Source organism: Denticeps clupeoides, chromosome 8 (genome assembly GCF_900700375.1).
Source record: "Denticeps clupeoides chromosome 8, fDenClu1.1, whole genome shotgun sequence".
Taxonomy (NCBI): Eukaryota; Metazoa; Chordata; class Actinopteri; order Clupeiformes; family Denticipitidae; genus Denticeps; species Denticeps clupeoides.
The window spans coordinates 4,609,679-4,626,451 of record NC_041714.1 but is presented as its reverse complement, the minus strand read 5'-3'; the positions used below and the strand labels follow the sequence as shown (position 1 = coordinate 4,626,451).

Sequence of the window (16,773 nt, the reverse complement as noted above, 5' to 3'; positions counted from 1 at the left end):
GCTTAGAGGAGAGATCCCTGGCGCAGGAGAGGTGTTAAGCCCACAGCGATGTGGCATCTACGCACATGTGACCGAACCGAGTCCTCGTAATGAGTAATGAGACAGGGATAGCATGCCACTTAGTAAAAAGCATAAATCCTCTAACACTGAGTGCGGCGTGCTATGGCTGGTGCCCTGACGGGGCAGGGCGCTTTGGCGAGGAGAGGGGTGCAATCTGGCCTCATTTGGTACATTTACGCAAGTAGCATTCACTCACTAATGCCGGACCGCTGGCCCGGGGCTTACACTGTTTCAGTGCAATGCTTACAATGAAGTGTGGCGGAGTGTGAAGTGTTCGCTGGGAAGCCCGCTTTTGTTATAACATTCCTCAGTGTGCAAGTGCATTAACACAGACAAGAGGGCAGTTAATAACTGTGTCAGCTGAGGTTGTAAATCTGCGCTTGTGTCTCTTTCGGCAGGTTTTCTATAGAGAAAGGAATAGCAGGCCAAGTGGCACGGACGGGAGAAGTCCTAAATATTCCAGATGCCTATGCAGACCCTCGTTTTAACAGGTTAATAAAACCCACACACCTTTACAGGATTCTGCATCTCCCATCTCATTGTTATCCATTCTGCGTAGGCCAAGAGACATGCAGGGCCCCAGTGGGTGCCAGTGGCAAGTGTGTGAAGTCTAATACCAGGATGTGCTACAACATGTGTATATTAGATTATGCATAATGGTGCTCTGAGTTAACTGGCAACTTCCTGCTTCTCCCAGCATCTGACTCGACCATTATTATGCTGCCTCAGATGAGAGCTTGAGGTGTTCAGTGTCCCCCTAATACTCGTGTTCCGTCCCACACAGAGACGTGGACCTCTACACTGGGTATACCACCCGGAACATCCTGTGCATGCCCATCGTCAGCCGGGGGACGGTCATAGGTGTCGTGCAAATGGTGAACAAGCTGAGCGGAAGTGCCTTCACAAAAACCGACGAGAACAATTTCAAGATGTTTGCTGTCTTTTGTGCCCTGGCCTTACACTGTGCAAACGTGAGTAGACGCTTCGCCGCTCTTATTCCGCCCGTTTTACAGACATGAGAGGGGGATCATGGGATGGACAGGAATAGGAAGCTTAACTATTTTCAAATGAGCAAAGAAATGAGCATACGAAGTAAAAACCTAAACAAATAAAAAAGTGGTACAAATCAATTGTAAAATAATCATATTCTCTTCATTTGGCTTAGAATTGGTCAGAATTAAAACGCTGAAATCTTTTGTCTAAACTTTAGCTTAGCATGTCTCAGCAGACCTCCATTTAGAGCAATTGGTTCTGCTGGAACTATTTGGTTTGGAGCCAGCCAAACAGCCTCCAAGGTTGTGAGTTCGTATCCCAGTTCGGACCTTGTGTGTGCGGAGTTTGTGAATTAGCAACTATGAATTGTGGCGGCCACCGGCCCTGAGTAGGATTACTCTGTAATTACTCCATAATTCAGAAGTGTCCAGTAATCACAAAGGTAAAGTCATGTGACTTGCAGGGTTTTCAACTCACCGGCATCAAGGGTAACGTGAGAAATGGCATGCCAAATTTTACAAATATGAATGTATGTTGGCATTATTTATTATTTAATTACGACATGAAATGAGCTCTAGACTGACTGAATATCTAAATAGTTATTATGTTATTCTGTTTTTCTCTTATGGTTTTGCTTAAAACATATTTCAGTAAAAAATTTTGCCTGCACCTACTCTGTGGCTATTATGTAGATTAAGATGGAGCCATTTTTAAGGATTCAATGCCAGAAACATATTGAGTCTTTTCTGTAGCCAGAGTTACCTTCATGACTGCAATTTTGTCATCATGAGAAGCCGCTTGATAAGACGCTCACTAACATGAGCGAATGATATAAAAATGTTCAGCATAAACCTTCAGGACTGTTGGAAACCATACACGTTGTCTTAACTTACGATGGTGAAGAGAAGCCGAGAGTGTGAAATGCTGCCGTCAAAACCTCACGTTTTATTTCATTGTCCTGCATCTTCAGTTTGTTCTAGAATGTAAGAAAATGACAAGACTTCAGACTTTTGATTACTTACATGTGAAAAGTTGAAAGGAAAAAAGAAACCTATGTTGCCAGATTGGGGGAGCTTGACTTTATGAGTAAAATAATGGGCAAACAAATTTTGAGGTTTAAGGTCACTTTAAGGTCACTTTTTTTGCATCAAATTCTATTCTTTACACTCTGAGCAACTTTTTCTGAATAAACTTGTACATCATAACCTTGAGAAATGGAAGTAGCTTCCTGAAGGTCTACAGCATGGTCTGCCATGTGCCGATGCCTCCCTGAGTCAACCTGACTCGTTCTGATGGCATAATTACACCAGAAGGCTGGAGATGCCGCCGCTTTTCCATGCCTTCGCTCCCTCACAAAGACCCATATTGTGCTGAATCACAGACTCGCCCTTCCTCGGTTAACATCCCATTTAGTGTCTGAAAGTTGTGGATAAATGCAGGGAGTCATGACAACAGTCTCGCAAAAGTGTTTTGGCGGTGTGGCGTCGCCTGGCCGGGCTGCCACCACAACGCTCGAACCGCCTCACCGTGGGGTCTGACTCAGCGGCCGTGCGACACACTTGCGCAGGAGCCGCGTCACATCGCTGCCTTTAAAATTGATGAAGTACGTTTAATATTTTAAGACCACAAGCGCCTTGCTGTCCCCGGCCAACGGGATTTATATTTAGACATAATTCACGCCCGGGCATCTTTAGGTACCCCGCTTTGGTAGAGCTGTGATTTATTTGTTGTGGTGGAAGGGAGTGGTGACGAAAAGCCGGTGGTGGAGCGCCTGTGTGCCGAGCGTTGCCAGTTTATGGGCCGCGATGCTGCCGGTGGGCCGGGGTGGCGCATGGTCCTTTGTGAGGGGCGGACCGCAGTTTGGCATGAGTGCCCTGCTGCAGAGGTCTCGGTGCAAGCCTGAGGGCTAACCGCACAGATACTGCTGTGGTGCTTTTAACCAGGGTTCACCCCGATTGTTTTGGCCACATGTGATGAGATGCCAACAGATCCACAGTAAACAGGCACATTTAAGCAGAGCTCCTTTTTTTTACTTTTTAGGAGTGTCGGGGGAGCTTCTGTTGGGAGGCATGGAGCTCACAGAATGGCATGAGAACATGAACGAAAGTAACCGCATTTAGTCATATCAGGTCTCTCAGGTCTCTTTCAAATCTAAATCCAGTCTTGAGGTTTCTGTTCTGGTTCAGCAGAGAGCAAAGTACCATCCCCACCCACTGCCCCCTGTCATGGCTGTTCACCATGGTTAATGGGTTGAAAACAGGACACATTTAAGCAATTTCCTTTGGAATTAATAACGTTTTCTGATTCTAATTCATTTCGTTGTGTCACCGTGTGCTGTGATTTATAATGACAAACACTTAAGTTTCACTTTTTTCACATTTTTAATTTACCAGCATTCGTTCTTGTGGCCCGTATCTGGGTGTTTTTTTTTAATTGCTCATCTCTCGCCTCATTTGTCCATTTTAATTCTGAATGTTCTGTCTCTATTTCATCCGTGTCTGTGCCATTACACAAAATGTAACATGTGATGGAGTGCTGTAAACTCCCTCTTCTCTTTCTCCGCCTCTGTGCAGATGTACCACCGCATCCGGCACTCTGAGTGCATCTACAGGGTGACGATGGAGAAGCTTTCCTACCACAGCATCTGCACCTCAGAGGAGTGGAAGACCCTGGCCCAGCTCTCCCTCCCCGCGCCCATGTATAAAGAGATTGAGTTGTGAGTGGCACCTCCATTGACCCTCCTGCTTTTCATTCATTTGCACCAATACCAGAGGCACCAGCGTTCAGCACATACTAACCAGTAAGGACAGTGAGAACCTAGATGTTGAAAGCTGTAGCCATCTACCGGAAATAGCGTCTTGCTTGAGATGCACAGCACAGGAGGCTTTTAAAGCTCTGTATCTCACAATCATTATCCGTTTATATGCAACTAAGCAACTCAAAAAGTCTTAATCACTCTCTCTCTCTCTCCGTGGAGAAGTTCTCAGATGACTGGGCCTTCACCTGGAACAAAAAGACTTTTTTTTTCTTTCTTTTAGATATGAAAGCAGGATTAATTCAACTTTCTCACAATATTTTACTTCAAGAATAATGTCAACGTGTGAAGTATATTTTGGTCACAAGAGCATCGACTTTGCTCATGTTTCATACTCCTCAACCTGGTGAATCTGTGACTGGAGTAGCCGGTGAGATGTCGGCCTTATCACGCTTTGTTTCTTCTTAGGTTCCACTTTGACATCAGTCCCTATGAGGATCTGTGGCCGGCGATATTTGTGTACATGATCCACAGTTCTTGTGGGAAAAATAGGTAGATGTCGACATATTTCAGTATGACTATACACAATTGCTTACATGGGGTTGATCCAGTGTTATTACATTTTTTTATATTATGAGTGAGCTAATTTATATGTAATTTAATGTCATCCATCAGCTTTGACTTGGAAAAACTGTGCCGATTCACCATGTCAGTGCGGAAGAACTACCGCCGTGTTCCGTACCACAATTGGAAGCACGCTGTGACGGTAGCACACTGCATGTACGCCATCCTGCAAAAAGTCTCTGGAATATTCACTGAGCTAGAGGTCAGTCTGAGAGACTAGCGGATTTAAATAACGAATTTAAATATCCTTTAAATAACTCAGAGGTTTCTCTCAAGCTCATTCCATCTCCTTTTTCTGGTGGCCGTCCCACTCACTCTCAGCAAAAAGGACTGTTGATCGCCTGCTTGTGTCATGACCTGGACCACCGAGGTTACAGCAACAGCTACCTGCAGAAGTTTGACCACCCGCTGGCCGCTCTCTACTCCACCTCCACCATGGAGCAGCATCACTTCTCCCAGACAGTGTCCATCCTGCAGGTAGAGCTTCCTCACATGGCATCTTGGCCTGAGCTTTAGCTGTGGGTGCTGCCTCCATCTCCCTTCTTCCCTTTTTCCCCCCAAAGATTTCCTTTCCTTTTCTCTCCTCTCCAAGCAGCCAAGTGTGTGTAAAGGTTATAATAATTAGTATTATTTTGGCTGATATTGCAAATGTGATTAAATTGTTAATAATATGAAATGAAAAGTTGTATATTTTCCAAGAAGCATTTTGATCTCCGTCTGCAATGGAGGGGTAGCCCACACTTCATGCTCAATTTCCCACAAATGAGGTCAGCACACTTCCACTGTCAAACCTGGATAAACTAGAATAAACCAGAATATTTCCATTATTACCTTTATTTAATTTTGGGAACATATGTAAGCATTTATCCTAAAGCCAACATATTGTAAAAGTAAAAAATATTTTAAAATCTTTTAAAGTAAGGCAACATTCTGGGACAGATTTATTCTATGGTTATCTGAAAGATGTTTGAAGTATGGTTTGATGTGATTTGAGGAATTGCGCAGTGATGCTCCTGAAGAGACATAAAAAACAATTAACATTTTTAGATCATGGTCAGCATCTCAGCAACTTAAAAAAAAGACGTATAATGCAAGAATCATATGGTTCTGCTTTGTGTGACAAAATGTGGTTCATACCCTTTCACGGTGGGGAATAAATGGAATGGTGATTTCTGTTGGGACCATTTTGCGTACTGTGTCGTGTATCCACCTACACCTCCATAGAGAGAACCAGCAAGACGGCTGGAGAAAAGCACTTCCATATGCAGACCTCTTATATTTTAACCTCAGTTAGGATCCTGAGCCGTGCCGTGGGATGCCGGCCTTCTCCAAATCTATTGCAAAGTCAACATATTAAATGGAACTTTCCGGAAATCTGCATCTATTGGGCACTGGGGAAAGAGTTCAGCTGAAAAGAAATACCCCGGTCCGGTTCAGCTATCTCTGTCAAGATCTGCGCGTGGTCCAGCGAAAACTCAGCTATTAATAACAAATCTGTCTCTGCATTGAAACGTATTTTAACCACACCTCAGTCCGCGGTTAAAGCCGTAGCCCTTGGAGAGGCAGTAGAGTGTTTCGACCTTCTGTTCCATTCTGGCTGTTCCTCACCATGTCTGCAGAGGCGCTCGCGCTGACCCGATACCGGAGCGATTCTCGGTGGGACCTGTGTCTGCTTTGCCATTGCCGTGTAGCTGAGCAGGACGCCTCATAAGTGGAGCTTTTGCTTTTTTATTGATCTCTTTGTTTCCCATAGCTGGAAGGGCACAATATTTTCTCCAACCTGACCTCCAGTGAGTATGAGCAGGTTCTGGAGATCATCCGCAAGGCCATCATCGCCACGGATCTGGCCCTGTACTTCGGTAACCGCAAGCAGCTGGCTGAGCTCCTGACCACCGGAGCGCTGGATCTCAACAACCACGCCCACAGGTCAGAGGTCAGGCAGGCACTGTGACTGTTTGTAGATTGAAGAGTGCTGTTCACTGTACATCGGTGGTGAGTGAGCAGCATTCTCCATCACCTAACATTAACCGGATGACCATCATTTCTCCACGGCACATGTATGAATTATTTTGTAAATGTGGGAAATGTGTTAAATATGCGTTTTTGTGCAGTCTGGCCCCGGGCAGAGCTGCTGAACCACAATTTGCACCGGAGTTAAAATAGTGCTTGTGCTCCACAGGGACCGTGTGATTGGTCTGATGATGACGGCGTGCGACCTCTGTTCCGTTACCAAGCTGTGGCCAGTCACACGGCTCACAGCTAATGACATCTACGCAGAGTTCTGGGCCGAGGTAGGACACGCTGCAGGTGTCTGCTCACCGTAGGACTAGACTTTCTTGTAAATAATTGTTTAGGCAGTCAGCTGTTAAATGGATCAGTTAACTTTTGGTTTTCCTACATAAGGAGTTATTCCTCCTCCTCCTCTGTCCCTTTTGCTGCGTTCCCCAGGGTGACGAGATGAAGAAGATAGGTATGCAGCCCATCCCCATGATGGACCGGGATAAAAAGGACGAAGTCCCCCAGGGTCAGGTAGGTAGAGAAAAAAAAAGTCTCTCACACACACACACACACACACACATAAACATCTGCAGGTGTAACTCTCTGTGGGACAAAGCAGGTGCTGCTGACGCAGGAGTCCAAGCTCCACCTCCACAGAATTTAAGTCTGATGCATTTAGTCCACGGGCCGCCGCCTCCCGAGGTTTAAAAGTAGGTGGCCGAGCTCGAGATGCCGGGCCCAGATTGCCACGGCACGCCGGCGTGTTCCTGGAGAAGTGTGCACGTGTCCACGCGCAGTGTAACTGTCCTTCCTTCCGCAGGTGGTGTTTTACAACGCCGTGGCCATTCCCTGTTACACAACTCTTTCCGAACTCTTCCCCCCATCTCGGCCTCTACTACACGCCTGCAAGTGAGTGGAAAGCTGGGCACCCCAGCGACTTGTTTTTTCCTTTTTCCCTACGTCTAATCTACACGCAAAGTCCGAAACAGCGAGTTCTCCAGAGGACCACGGGTAGGGGGGGGGGTGCCAAGCATAAAAGCAAGTTCAGACTTTATTTACTGGAAAATAATCTCTTCCTGCCACACGAAAAGAAATTCTTGCATGTTTATAAATGTAATATGTAAATAAACACGACATGCAAAATGTGCAAGTGGGCACGGCGCCAGCGCGAGAAAACTGCGCCCATGGTTCTGGGCAAATTGCAGCAATAGCTGCTCTTTTACAACCTTGTAGGATTATGTGTGTGTGTGTGCGTGTGTGCGTGTAAACCCGCCCATGACTCCTCCCACCGTGCGTCTCAGCTAATGCAGCGCTGTAAAGCCTCTGCGACCTTGATCCGTGGGGAATGCAAACAGTATGAAAAGCTCAGCCACTGCGTCAGCGCCAAGGCTCCGGCCTGGAGTCTGTGGGCAGCGGTCCCAGGCGAGATCGGGGGCGCGGCACGTACAGGACGTCAGCGCCACGAACGGCTTGGAAGAGATGCAAAGTGCACCGTGATATCGCGTGACGGGAGGACCAGAAGATAAATAAATAAACACACACACACACACACACACACTCCACCTCCCTGTCTGGGTCACGCTGCCCTGACGGTGTACTCCTCTATCACTGTTGCTCTGACCTTGATTATCTTAGCAGGGAAGATGTAGGCACTGGCCTCCAGCTCTGTGTCATAGCAGCTCATCTAAGTCGTCTGGAAGACACAGATAGATGAATTTCCCGCAAATTATGGCCAACTAATTCATATCAGACAGAACCTCATGATATTTTTACAGTTTGAAAAAAAAAAATCACCTGTTGCACTCCTCGCAGGGAGAACCTGGACCAGTGGGAGAAGATAGCGAAAGGGGAGGAGCCTTCGGCCTCGACGCCCCCCGACGCGGCGCAGGACAGCGAGGCGACTGAGTTCGGCCCAGTAAAGGTGGACAACTGAGTCTCAGCGGGCACAGCACCCTGGACCGCGCGCCACCTTCACGCACCCCTGGACGTCTTCTGAGAAAGTCCCGCCTCCATTCCCGGCAGGAAGTGGGCAGGGAGCACAGACAGGCAAAGGTGGTTTTCCTGACCAAGGAAAGAAAAAAAAAAAAGACTTAAACATTGAGTTACCTCAGCGGGTGACGGCGTCGACTTTGCCGGGACTCCCTCGTGGACGGCTGCCCAGGACTGGTGGTCCAGTCACCTAAGGTCACCTGAACTCACTTTTTTTTTTTTTTTATTGTTTTATTTTTTTCCTCTTGGTCTTAATTTAGTAGATTTAGTTGGTTTTTTTTTTTTAATTATAGGTTTTGTTTGTGTGGTCTTATATTTAAAGAGGCCTTAAACGCTGATCCCAGTGCAGGACATGTGAATTTTTGACTGTAAACTGTAGTGGGTTCAAGCCCATTTAAAATGGTACTTCATTCCTGTTTGTGGTCAATAAGTCACACGCATTTTTTATTTTGTGGAGTTTCACTTGTTTGTTCATTGTTCTTGTTTTTTTTTTTTTCTATTCTTAAAGAGACGGAAGGAATGTTTAGTAAAGATGCATGTGGCAAAGCCAGCTCACCGCACCGGTGGTCTCAAGGATGTTTCCCATTACTTGAATGAAGAGATACAGCCTATCCCGTGTGAAAATGGTGACCATGTAGTTGTAGCGGTGATAATAATAACAACGGCGACCATATTAATAATCCCTCACACCTCGTCTGGGAGGGGTTGGGTCAAGCTGACGCTCGTCGGAGTCACACCAGAGTCACAATGTCTCCGCCGCCCATTCTGCCGCAGGCCAACTGCGTTGGACAACCTGCTGCACAAGTCAGCAGTTGATCGGCCGACCCGGGGCGGTCCCTTCCACGGCAAAAGACGGGGCCCTTCCTGCACCCCCAACCTAGACGTCATTTTAGAAACGATCTTAGTAACATCGGCTAGCTGCCCTGCAGATTTAGATGATGTGTAAATTCGGGGTATTATTCCTCCACCATCGCTTGCAGTGTACTGTGGTTATTGGGTTAAGCAAGTTTTGTGACGCTTTTCTGAGGGTCATGGAGACCAAAGTACCCAGCACACATAAAACTGGAGCTTTTTAGAACCGGCGGCACCTTCTTATGGCCTTGGTAGAAAGTGGGATTACCTGTATGTCTTTTACAGAGAGGCCGGCATATTTCACGGGTTTGCCCGTAGAAATCTGCCATTTCTTTCCTTTAGTGAACTGAAAGCATCTTCTTTTGCAACTGGGACTTTGTCGTTAGCTCGTGTGACCTTCAGCTAGCGCGTCACCTCCGACGACGCGGTGGCTGCAATGTCGTGACACTGCTGTACACCCCCGACGCCACAACGTCCGGGCTGCGCTGAGTCGGTTATCTTCAGCTTGGACCTGCTTATCTAGAGCTCTTCACCTCTTTGGTCACAAGATGCGAGTCCAGGCTGGCAGAGGCCGGACCAAGTGACGGACATTGTTACAGAATACATTAGAACGTGGTGTTTTTTGCGTGTGTATGGGCAACAAGCCTGATGCCCGGTAGACCTCCGTGTTACGTGTCCAGCGCGGTCCTACAGCACGACGCGGTTGAGCTTGGCAGAAGTACGCTATACGCTCTTATGGTGCTAACCGAGGCAGTCGTGCACTTTCTGATTCTGTGTCTGATGGCTTTTGACTGCCTCCCCCTCCTTTTTCTGCACACCCTCCTACCGACCCCAACTAGCAAAGCCCCACAGCGTTGTTCCCGCCTCGCTCCGCGCAACCAGACCCCGTTTCCTCCACACATCTGCACTACGTTTATCAATGACTATGATTATTAGTACCATTATTAATGATTATTATACTATTATGACTATTGTTATTTTCTTAATTAGAGTTAAATTTAAATTAACTTATATTTTTTATACAAAAGAAAATTCTGCATTTTTGTTTTGTACAGAGTGTATGATAAGATTAAATTACATTATGGTCATCTGGAACCATCACTTACTGTTGCCCAAGAGAAATAAGGAATGTCTCAACGATCAATGTAAGGACAATAATTGCTTTTATTAAACATTTCTGAAAGCTTTCCTGTGTGTGAGAGTGAATTCATGATTTTATTAACTGTGGTCTGTTATGATAATGATATGTTCATCTAACCCCCTCTGCTGGTCTACAAATGGCGAAAAAGCACACACCTGTCAGCTCGTATTAATGCGCCGAACGCTGCTTTCGTGCAGAACTACTTTCTTTGGCGGAAGAACATTATTAATTGCTATTCTAAGCCATATTGACCTGTTTATTCGTGGCTTTGTTTAGTATATTAGTTATTATGTTACTTTCCATGCCCGTGATGAACGAGCAGACGTGACGTCGCCTGCAGTCCAAGAGCGGCGCTTAGCAACCGCTCACAAAAACATCCACTTCCGCAGCCTTGGCCAGACGACGCACCAGCACAAAGGTTGAAGGATTTATTTCTTCTTTTATTCCTTGTTTTTTTTTTCTGACTGTTGACTATCTCTTTTCACATCTTTAAAATGGTGATTTGAGTATTTCATACCAGTGTCACACCAGATATTTCAATGTCCTTCTGAATTATATAACTTATTTCAACGTGGCTCTATTATGGTTAAGAGTGGCCTAGAAATGAATGTTGCTGCAGTCAAACTGAGTGGCCAAAAAAGTGTGGCTTCAGTACTGAATAATACAATTTACATTACCAGGGCTGTGATTACATATCACATATGCAGCATATATAGTCTAAATATTGAATGAGAATTGGTTTTCTCCACATGTCCATAGCATTGTTAAGTCAAGTCAAGTCAAGTCAAGTCAAGTCAAGTCAACTTTATTGTCAATTCTGCCACATGTACAGGACATGCAGAGAATTGAAATTACGTTACTCTCTGACCCATAAAAGTAACATTAAATACAAAAACAGTAACAGTAACGAATACAGAGTATAAATACAATTTAAAAAGAAAGGCACAATATACAATTTTAAAAACACCATATACAAATAAGGGCACATGGTGGAGAGTGCAACATCAGGAGAGTGCAAAAACCAATAGTGCAACAGAGTTTTAAGTTTAAAGTGACGAAGTGAAAGTGAGGTAGATGGCAGACCAGAGCTGCACTTTGAATGAAACGGAGCTCATGTATCAATGTCTTCATTCTTGCAGCCATGCATTCTTCTCAGCCACTCCATAAAGAGTGTAAAAAGTTGATCTACGGTATAGAGAAGGCCCACAAGGCCGACATCCAGATGTATTTTTCAGGGCACCTCAGCCCTCACTGCCTGACCAAGGCAAAAAGTCAGAGAAACGCAAAGACGTCCACCTGGGAGGCGTCTGTGTTCCAGGAGAAAGACAAGGACCTCATGGGTCCAAGTATCCGGAATAAACACCACCACAGAGTGGCCGGTGTGGAGAAAATGACCAGTTCCTTGGCCGACTTCACGCTCTCCGCCACGCTGCGGGAGCCGACGGGCTTCAGTTTAGGAGAGGGCGCTGAGCGCAAACTTCATTTTCACGAAAACGTGGAGAAACAGCACAGGAGTGAAAAGGCCAGGCAGGTCAAGCCTCACCATCCTGTCCCCAACCATATGAACCAGAGCCGGTACTGTCAAACAGGTCCGGTCTGGAAGGATGAGCAGAAGAGGATGATGCGGTTTGAGAAAACTGTCACTAAGATGCAGAGCCCGAAGGAGATGCACTGCCTGAGAGCCAGGGCTCTGGAGAAGAAGCTGCAGCAGGTGAGCGCACCCCCTGCTTTCACGTATTTCAGGTCACCAGCAACACCATTCACCACCCAACCAAAGAGCCCCACTTAAAGCAGATATGATTTTGGCGTGGCATCGTTCTCAGCACCGCTGACACTTGCTTGGTGGAGAGATACTGGTGTTTGCAGGAGCATCGACAGACACAAACTTCGGGGCTTTAGTTCCGTACGTTCAAGGACTTCAAGTTTAGCCTTTTGTACAGAACTCTGATGGTGTTGCATTTTTGTGTTGCATAACACGGCTTCGCCCTTAGGTCTGCAATGAAAGTGCATAAATCAAAGTGAAACACAGTGAATTCATCTCCCAGGTGAGGCAATGAGCTCTTTGTGTGTGTGTGTGTGTGTGTGTGTGACTGTGATCTATAGGAGCTTCTGAAACTCCCTGACCAGACCTGGCCCAGCAGAGATCGCCTGGGGGTGTTCAGTGACGTCTTTGATGACGTGTGTGACGGTGGGTCTGCGCATGGGAACTTCCTTAGAGAAATCAAGGTTTTTTTTTTTTCCACATTTCCCCTTCACTGATGAGTGTATTTATAGAGACTGCTACTCTAATGAGCACCACAATGTGGACCATGATTCCCCGGATATAAATGCTAACTGCTACACGCATGCAGTGGCTTGAATTAAGCCATTCTAATGCTCTTGCTCTGCGTTCTCCTCAGACGGAGTATGATTCCTACTTGAAAGCGATTCTCACTCATCAGTCATTCCTCCAGGATGTGGTAAACGCTTACAGCAGATGGCACCCCTTGAGTTTTTCAGACTTGTTCGGTCGTTAGTAATGTCAAGTAATCGAATATAACACACCAGAGTAAATAGAATAATCTGTTAACAACCAAGAAGTCATTTCAAGCCCCTACGGATTATACTTTTAAATCGTATGTGATTTTTGGGAAGGGAACATATTAACAGCATGCCAGAACTACAGGGTAGACACTAGTGGCGGGTATTGGCGAGGATCTCATGTCACAATACGGTTATATCACGTTTATATGACAGATGTAAGATCGTCTCAGGCAAAATTTGTCCAAAACACAGAACAGTGTCAAAATTCACAGTAACTGTGTCCAGTTGAAGAAGTTGTTGGCAACTCATCACCTAAAGAAAAAGAATTGCTTGTATCTTCAATGCAATCCAAAATAATTAGAAGTATAAAAACCCATGTCATTCCACAAAAAACATAGCACTGCCAACAAATATACCATCAACAAAAAATTATAATCATTTCGCTGGATACCTGCAGTGCTCAAAAGATTGTAGATTATTTAAAATGGTACGTTTCATCAATAAAAACGAATTCGCGGACTTCTGAGGCGGACGTTTGGGCCGTTTTATGGATGCAAAAATATAAAAAATTACCTGTCCATACCGTCTAGAGCTCATTCATGCGAACCACCCACTTCCTGCCAGTCCGGTTAAAAAAATGATATGCCTTGTTCTGACGACATTACACTTGCTCAGTGTAGAGTTGCACCTTAAGCAAGGTTGAAAATACAGCCCTAGAGCAACAGGCCGTCTAAGAAGCACATAAACACCGACATAGACTATGGGTGGTAAAAGGACAAGTTACAGGAGGGACAAATAGGGTATACAGGCCAAGTAACAAGACAGGAGAGGGATTCAAAAGAACCAATCCAAGGCCAATAAACTCTAGACAAGACACTATCACATATTCCCGCCAGCAGGACACCATTCATTTGTAAATGGCTGGCTAATTAGAAGAGATACATCTCTTCTCTGTGCTGATCTCTGTGTGAGTAAGATGAGTGATGGTGTCGCTGGGGACGTGGAACTTGAGAAGGCTTTATCAAAGAAAGCCAGGACAACCCTGGAGGAGAACGACAGGTGTGTCATTCGCAAATATACACATACACATGGACTATATCTAAATTTACTTCATATTGGGACCAAATGTCTGCAACAGGGTCAGGGATGAGAGGGACGAGTACCTGAATGCTCAGGATGTAATCTCAGGAATCCCAGCGGGTATAAAATTGTTCCATACTTAGGCTTCCACATGTGAGCATTTAAAATTAATAACCACTCGTCTATGTTCTTTGCCGATGTTGCTGTGGTAAAAGGAGATGATGTGGAGTCTGCACATGCAGAGGATGGAGTCTCTTCCATTGAATCGAAGAGGCATCAGGTGTGGAACATATGGACAGAGATCCAGAGCATGAAGGTGGAGATCAAAGAGAAAATGGTGCCAGCCACCATCATCAGTGCCACAGAGGCGTGCATCAGAGGCTTAAATGTAGGCAGTGATGGTTACAATCAGATGGGTGGATATGAAACTTATTAAAGCTAATACTAGATGTATGTTTTCAAAATGTTCCCATATCGCCAGGCCGAAGTCACACAACTGCTCGTTGCAAATGAACAACTGGAGAACTCAAACAAGGCAAGTGCCCGATCCTGTGATAACGTGCTTCAATCAAACTGCAAATTGACATAACCAACTTCGTCTTCCTCAGGAAATGGAGAGCAGCATCTCCACAGCTCTGAACAGACTGATTGGCAGTTCAGAGGGGAAAGTGTGCGTATCATCATGTGGTTTTATTATTAATACCATCATCTTCATTCATATCGGCAAAGACAGAGACTGAGGACATTCTCGCTTTGTCACTTCTAGGGAGATTTGGAAGAAGATTTTGGACAGCCTGGAACAAAAATGACATGTTGACTCTACCTACTCGCCAAAAACTATGATTTTCCACTACTGGGTGAATTTTACTGCTGTGTCCTATGGAGCTGAACAATGCCAGATAAAGTGCCGTGATTTAGTTAAATGCTTGGTTTTAGTAGTAATGTGAGGATTAAGTGAGAATACAGTGAATTATTGGGCCTTCAGAATTCTAAAGGAGGGCAGGGTCACCACCCATGTCAGGGGTTATTGTGAGAAAATTGTTGTTGTTCGCCTGCAAACACCTGCCCATGCATGGGTGGTAGTAGCCTAGGGGTAACACACTCGCCTGTGAACCAGAAGACCCAAGTTCAAATCCCACTTACTACCATTGTGTCCCTGAGCAAGACACTTAACCCTAAATTGCTCCAGGGGGGGACTGTCCCTGTAACTACTGATTGTAAGTCGCTCTGGATAAGGGCCTCTGGTAAATGCTGTAAATGTAAATCTCTGTTGCTGTGTGGTGGAGTCTGGAGATTTGGTAGAGACATGCCAACGTTTGTTCAGATCCGGCGAGTTTATTATTCACTAACTAAATTTTTAATGCAGTATCTAGATCAAATTTTATAGAATGGGTGTCTAGATGTTAAAAATTATTCTAATATTCAAAGCTTGGTGAAGCCCATTGAGTCAATTTTTGCAAAGACTTAAGTGTTGTCTCCTTGTCATATGAGCTTCAACTGAGACTAATAATGGATCTTTTAGGTGTCAGGTGTGTATGAAAAGACCCCCAGTACACTAGACCTTCACATCAACTGCAACTAGACCTCTGCAAACATGCAGATTCACTCTGAGACTAAAGTGTTGATTATCAAGAGGCTGACACCTTGTGACAGACCTCTTCAATGTGTCTCAAGTACAGAGGATAAAAAAAAAAGATTTGAAGAGACTGGAGATGTTTTTGACAAGCCCAGGTCAGGCAGACCCTGCAAGACACACTGCAGCAGTGCTCCACAAGACCTGGTCACCTGACGTCCCTGTGTCAACCAGAACAGTTTGTCAGATTCTGTCTCGAAATGGCCTCCATAGTGGAATCAGTGCCCAGAAGCAGCACTAAACAAAAGACAATTGAAAAACCGTGTGGCATTTGCCAAGGCCCTCAGCCTTTTCCAGCATCCAAAAGGATGGATGCTGGAAAAGTGGCAGAAGGTGGATTTTTCAGATGAATCTTCTGTTGAATTACACCACAGTCACCTCAAATATTGCAGGAGACCTACTGGAGCCGCATGGATCTGAGATTCACCCAGAAAACGTTTGGTGGTCTGGGGTTACATCCAGTATGGGGGTGTGTGAGAGATCTGCAGGGTGGAAGACAACATCAATAGTCTCAAATACCAAGAAATCTTAGCTACCTTTTACATTCCCAACCATAAAAGAGGCCAAATTCTGCAGCAGGATGGTGCTCCATCACATACTTCCATCTCCACATCAAAGTTCCTCAAAGTAAAGAAGATCAAGATGCTCCAGGATTGGCCTGGCCAGTCACCAGACATGAACATCATTGAGCATGTGTGGGGTAGGATGAAAGAGGAAGCATGGAAGAGGAAACCAAAGAATATCGATGAACTCTGGGAGGCATGCAAGACCGCTTTCTTTGCTATTCCTGATGACTTCATCAATAAATTGTATGAATCCTCGCCAAACCGCATGGATTCAGTCCTTCAAGCTCATGGAAGTCATGTAAGATATTAAATTTGGATCTCACAGCACCACTACTTAATTTGCTGACATTTGTATTTACAGGAAATTTGTTCAATTTCTGTATAGGCGACAAAACTTTTGTCTTGCCAAAATATGACCTTTCTGACTTGGTTACATGATGAATCTTTTTTCAGTGAAACTAATTCATTTCATGCATTAAACATCATTTGGTAGGTTTTTAGCTTTTCATATGAACTATTTCTAACACCAATTGATTAATTAAAAGTTGGGATAATAGCA

The 16,773-nt window shown here is 45.1% G+C and overlaps 2 protein-coding genes across 6 annotated transcripts in view; both read left to right on the top strand.

Annotated features, from left to right (window-relative positions):
• Positions 1 to 10,458, top strand: part of pde10a (phosphodiesterase 10A) — a 75,684-nt gene extending 65,226 nt beyond the window's left edge. For 3 of the 5 annotated variants that reach the window (XM_028988551.1, XM_028988549.1, XM_028988552.1), the window contains 11 exons: positions 459 to 551; positions 845 to 1,031; positions 3,627 to 3,769; positions 4,277 to 4,360; positions 4,484 to 4,634; positions 4,754 to 4,909; positions 6,186 to 6,358; positions 6,612 to 6,723; positions 6,881 to 6,961; positions 7,251 to 7,339; positions 8,243 to 10,458. In XM_028988551.1, the coding sequence (XP_028844384.1) occupies positions 459 to 551; positions 845 to 1,031; positions 3,627 to 3,769; positions 4,277 to 4,360; positions 4,484 to 4,634; positions 4,754 to 4,909; positions 6,186 to 6,358; positions 6,612 to 6,723; positions 6,881 to 6,961; positions 7,251 to 7,339; positions 8,243 to 8,363 (1,390 nt within the window). In that variant the 3' untranslated portion in view covers positions 8,364 to 10,458. Of the gene's footprint in view, positions 1 to 458; positions 552 to 844; positions 1,032 to 3,626; positions 3,770 to 4,276; positions 4,361 to 4,483; positions 4,635 to 4,753; positions 4,910 to 6,185; positions 6,359 to 6,611; positions 6,724 to 6,880; positions 7,141 to 7,250; positions 7,340 to 8,242 lie in introns of those variants that run through there. The other 2 variants (XM_028988550.1, XM_028988553.1) reach the window with 2 other exon arrangements.
• Positions 10,459 to 10,808: 350 nt separating this feature from the next.
• On the top strand, positions 10,809 to 15,541 carry LOC114795383 (uncharacterized protein C6orf118-like). Its single transcript, XM_028988591.1, has 10 exons — positions 10,809 to 10,830; positions 11,552 to 12,123; positions 12,516 to 12,638; positions 12,812 to 12,871; positions 13,912 to 13,994; positions 14,074 to 14,135; positions 14,231 to 14,403; positions 14,497 to 14,550; positions 14,624 to 14,685; positions 14,782 to 15,541. Exons 2-10 carry the CDS (start codon positions 11,554 to 11,556, stop codon positions 14,822 to 14,824), a joined length of 1,230 nt encoding a protein of 409 aa, XP_028844424.1. The 5' UTR covers positions 10,809 to 10,830; positions 11,552 to 11,553; the 3' UTR covers positions 14,825 to 15,541.
• Positions 15,542 to 16,773: the final 1,232 nt, after the last annotated feature.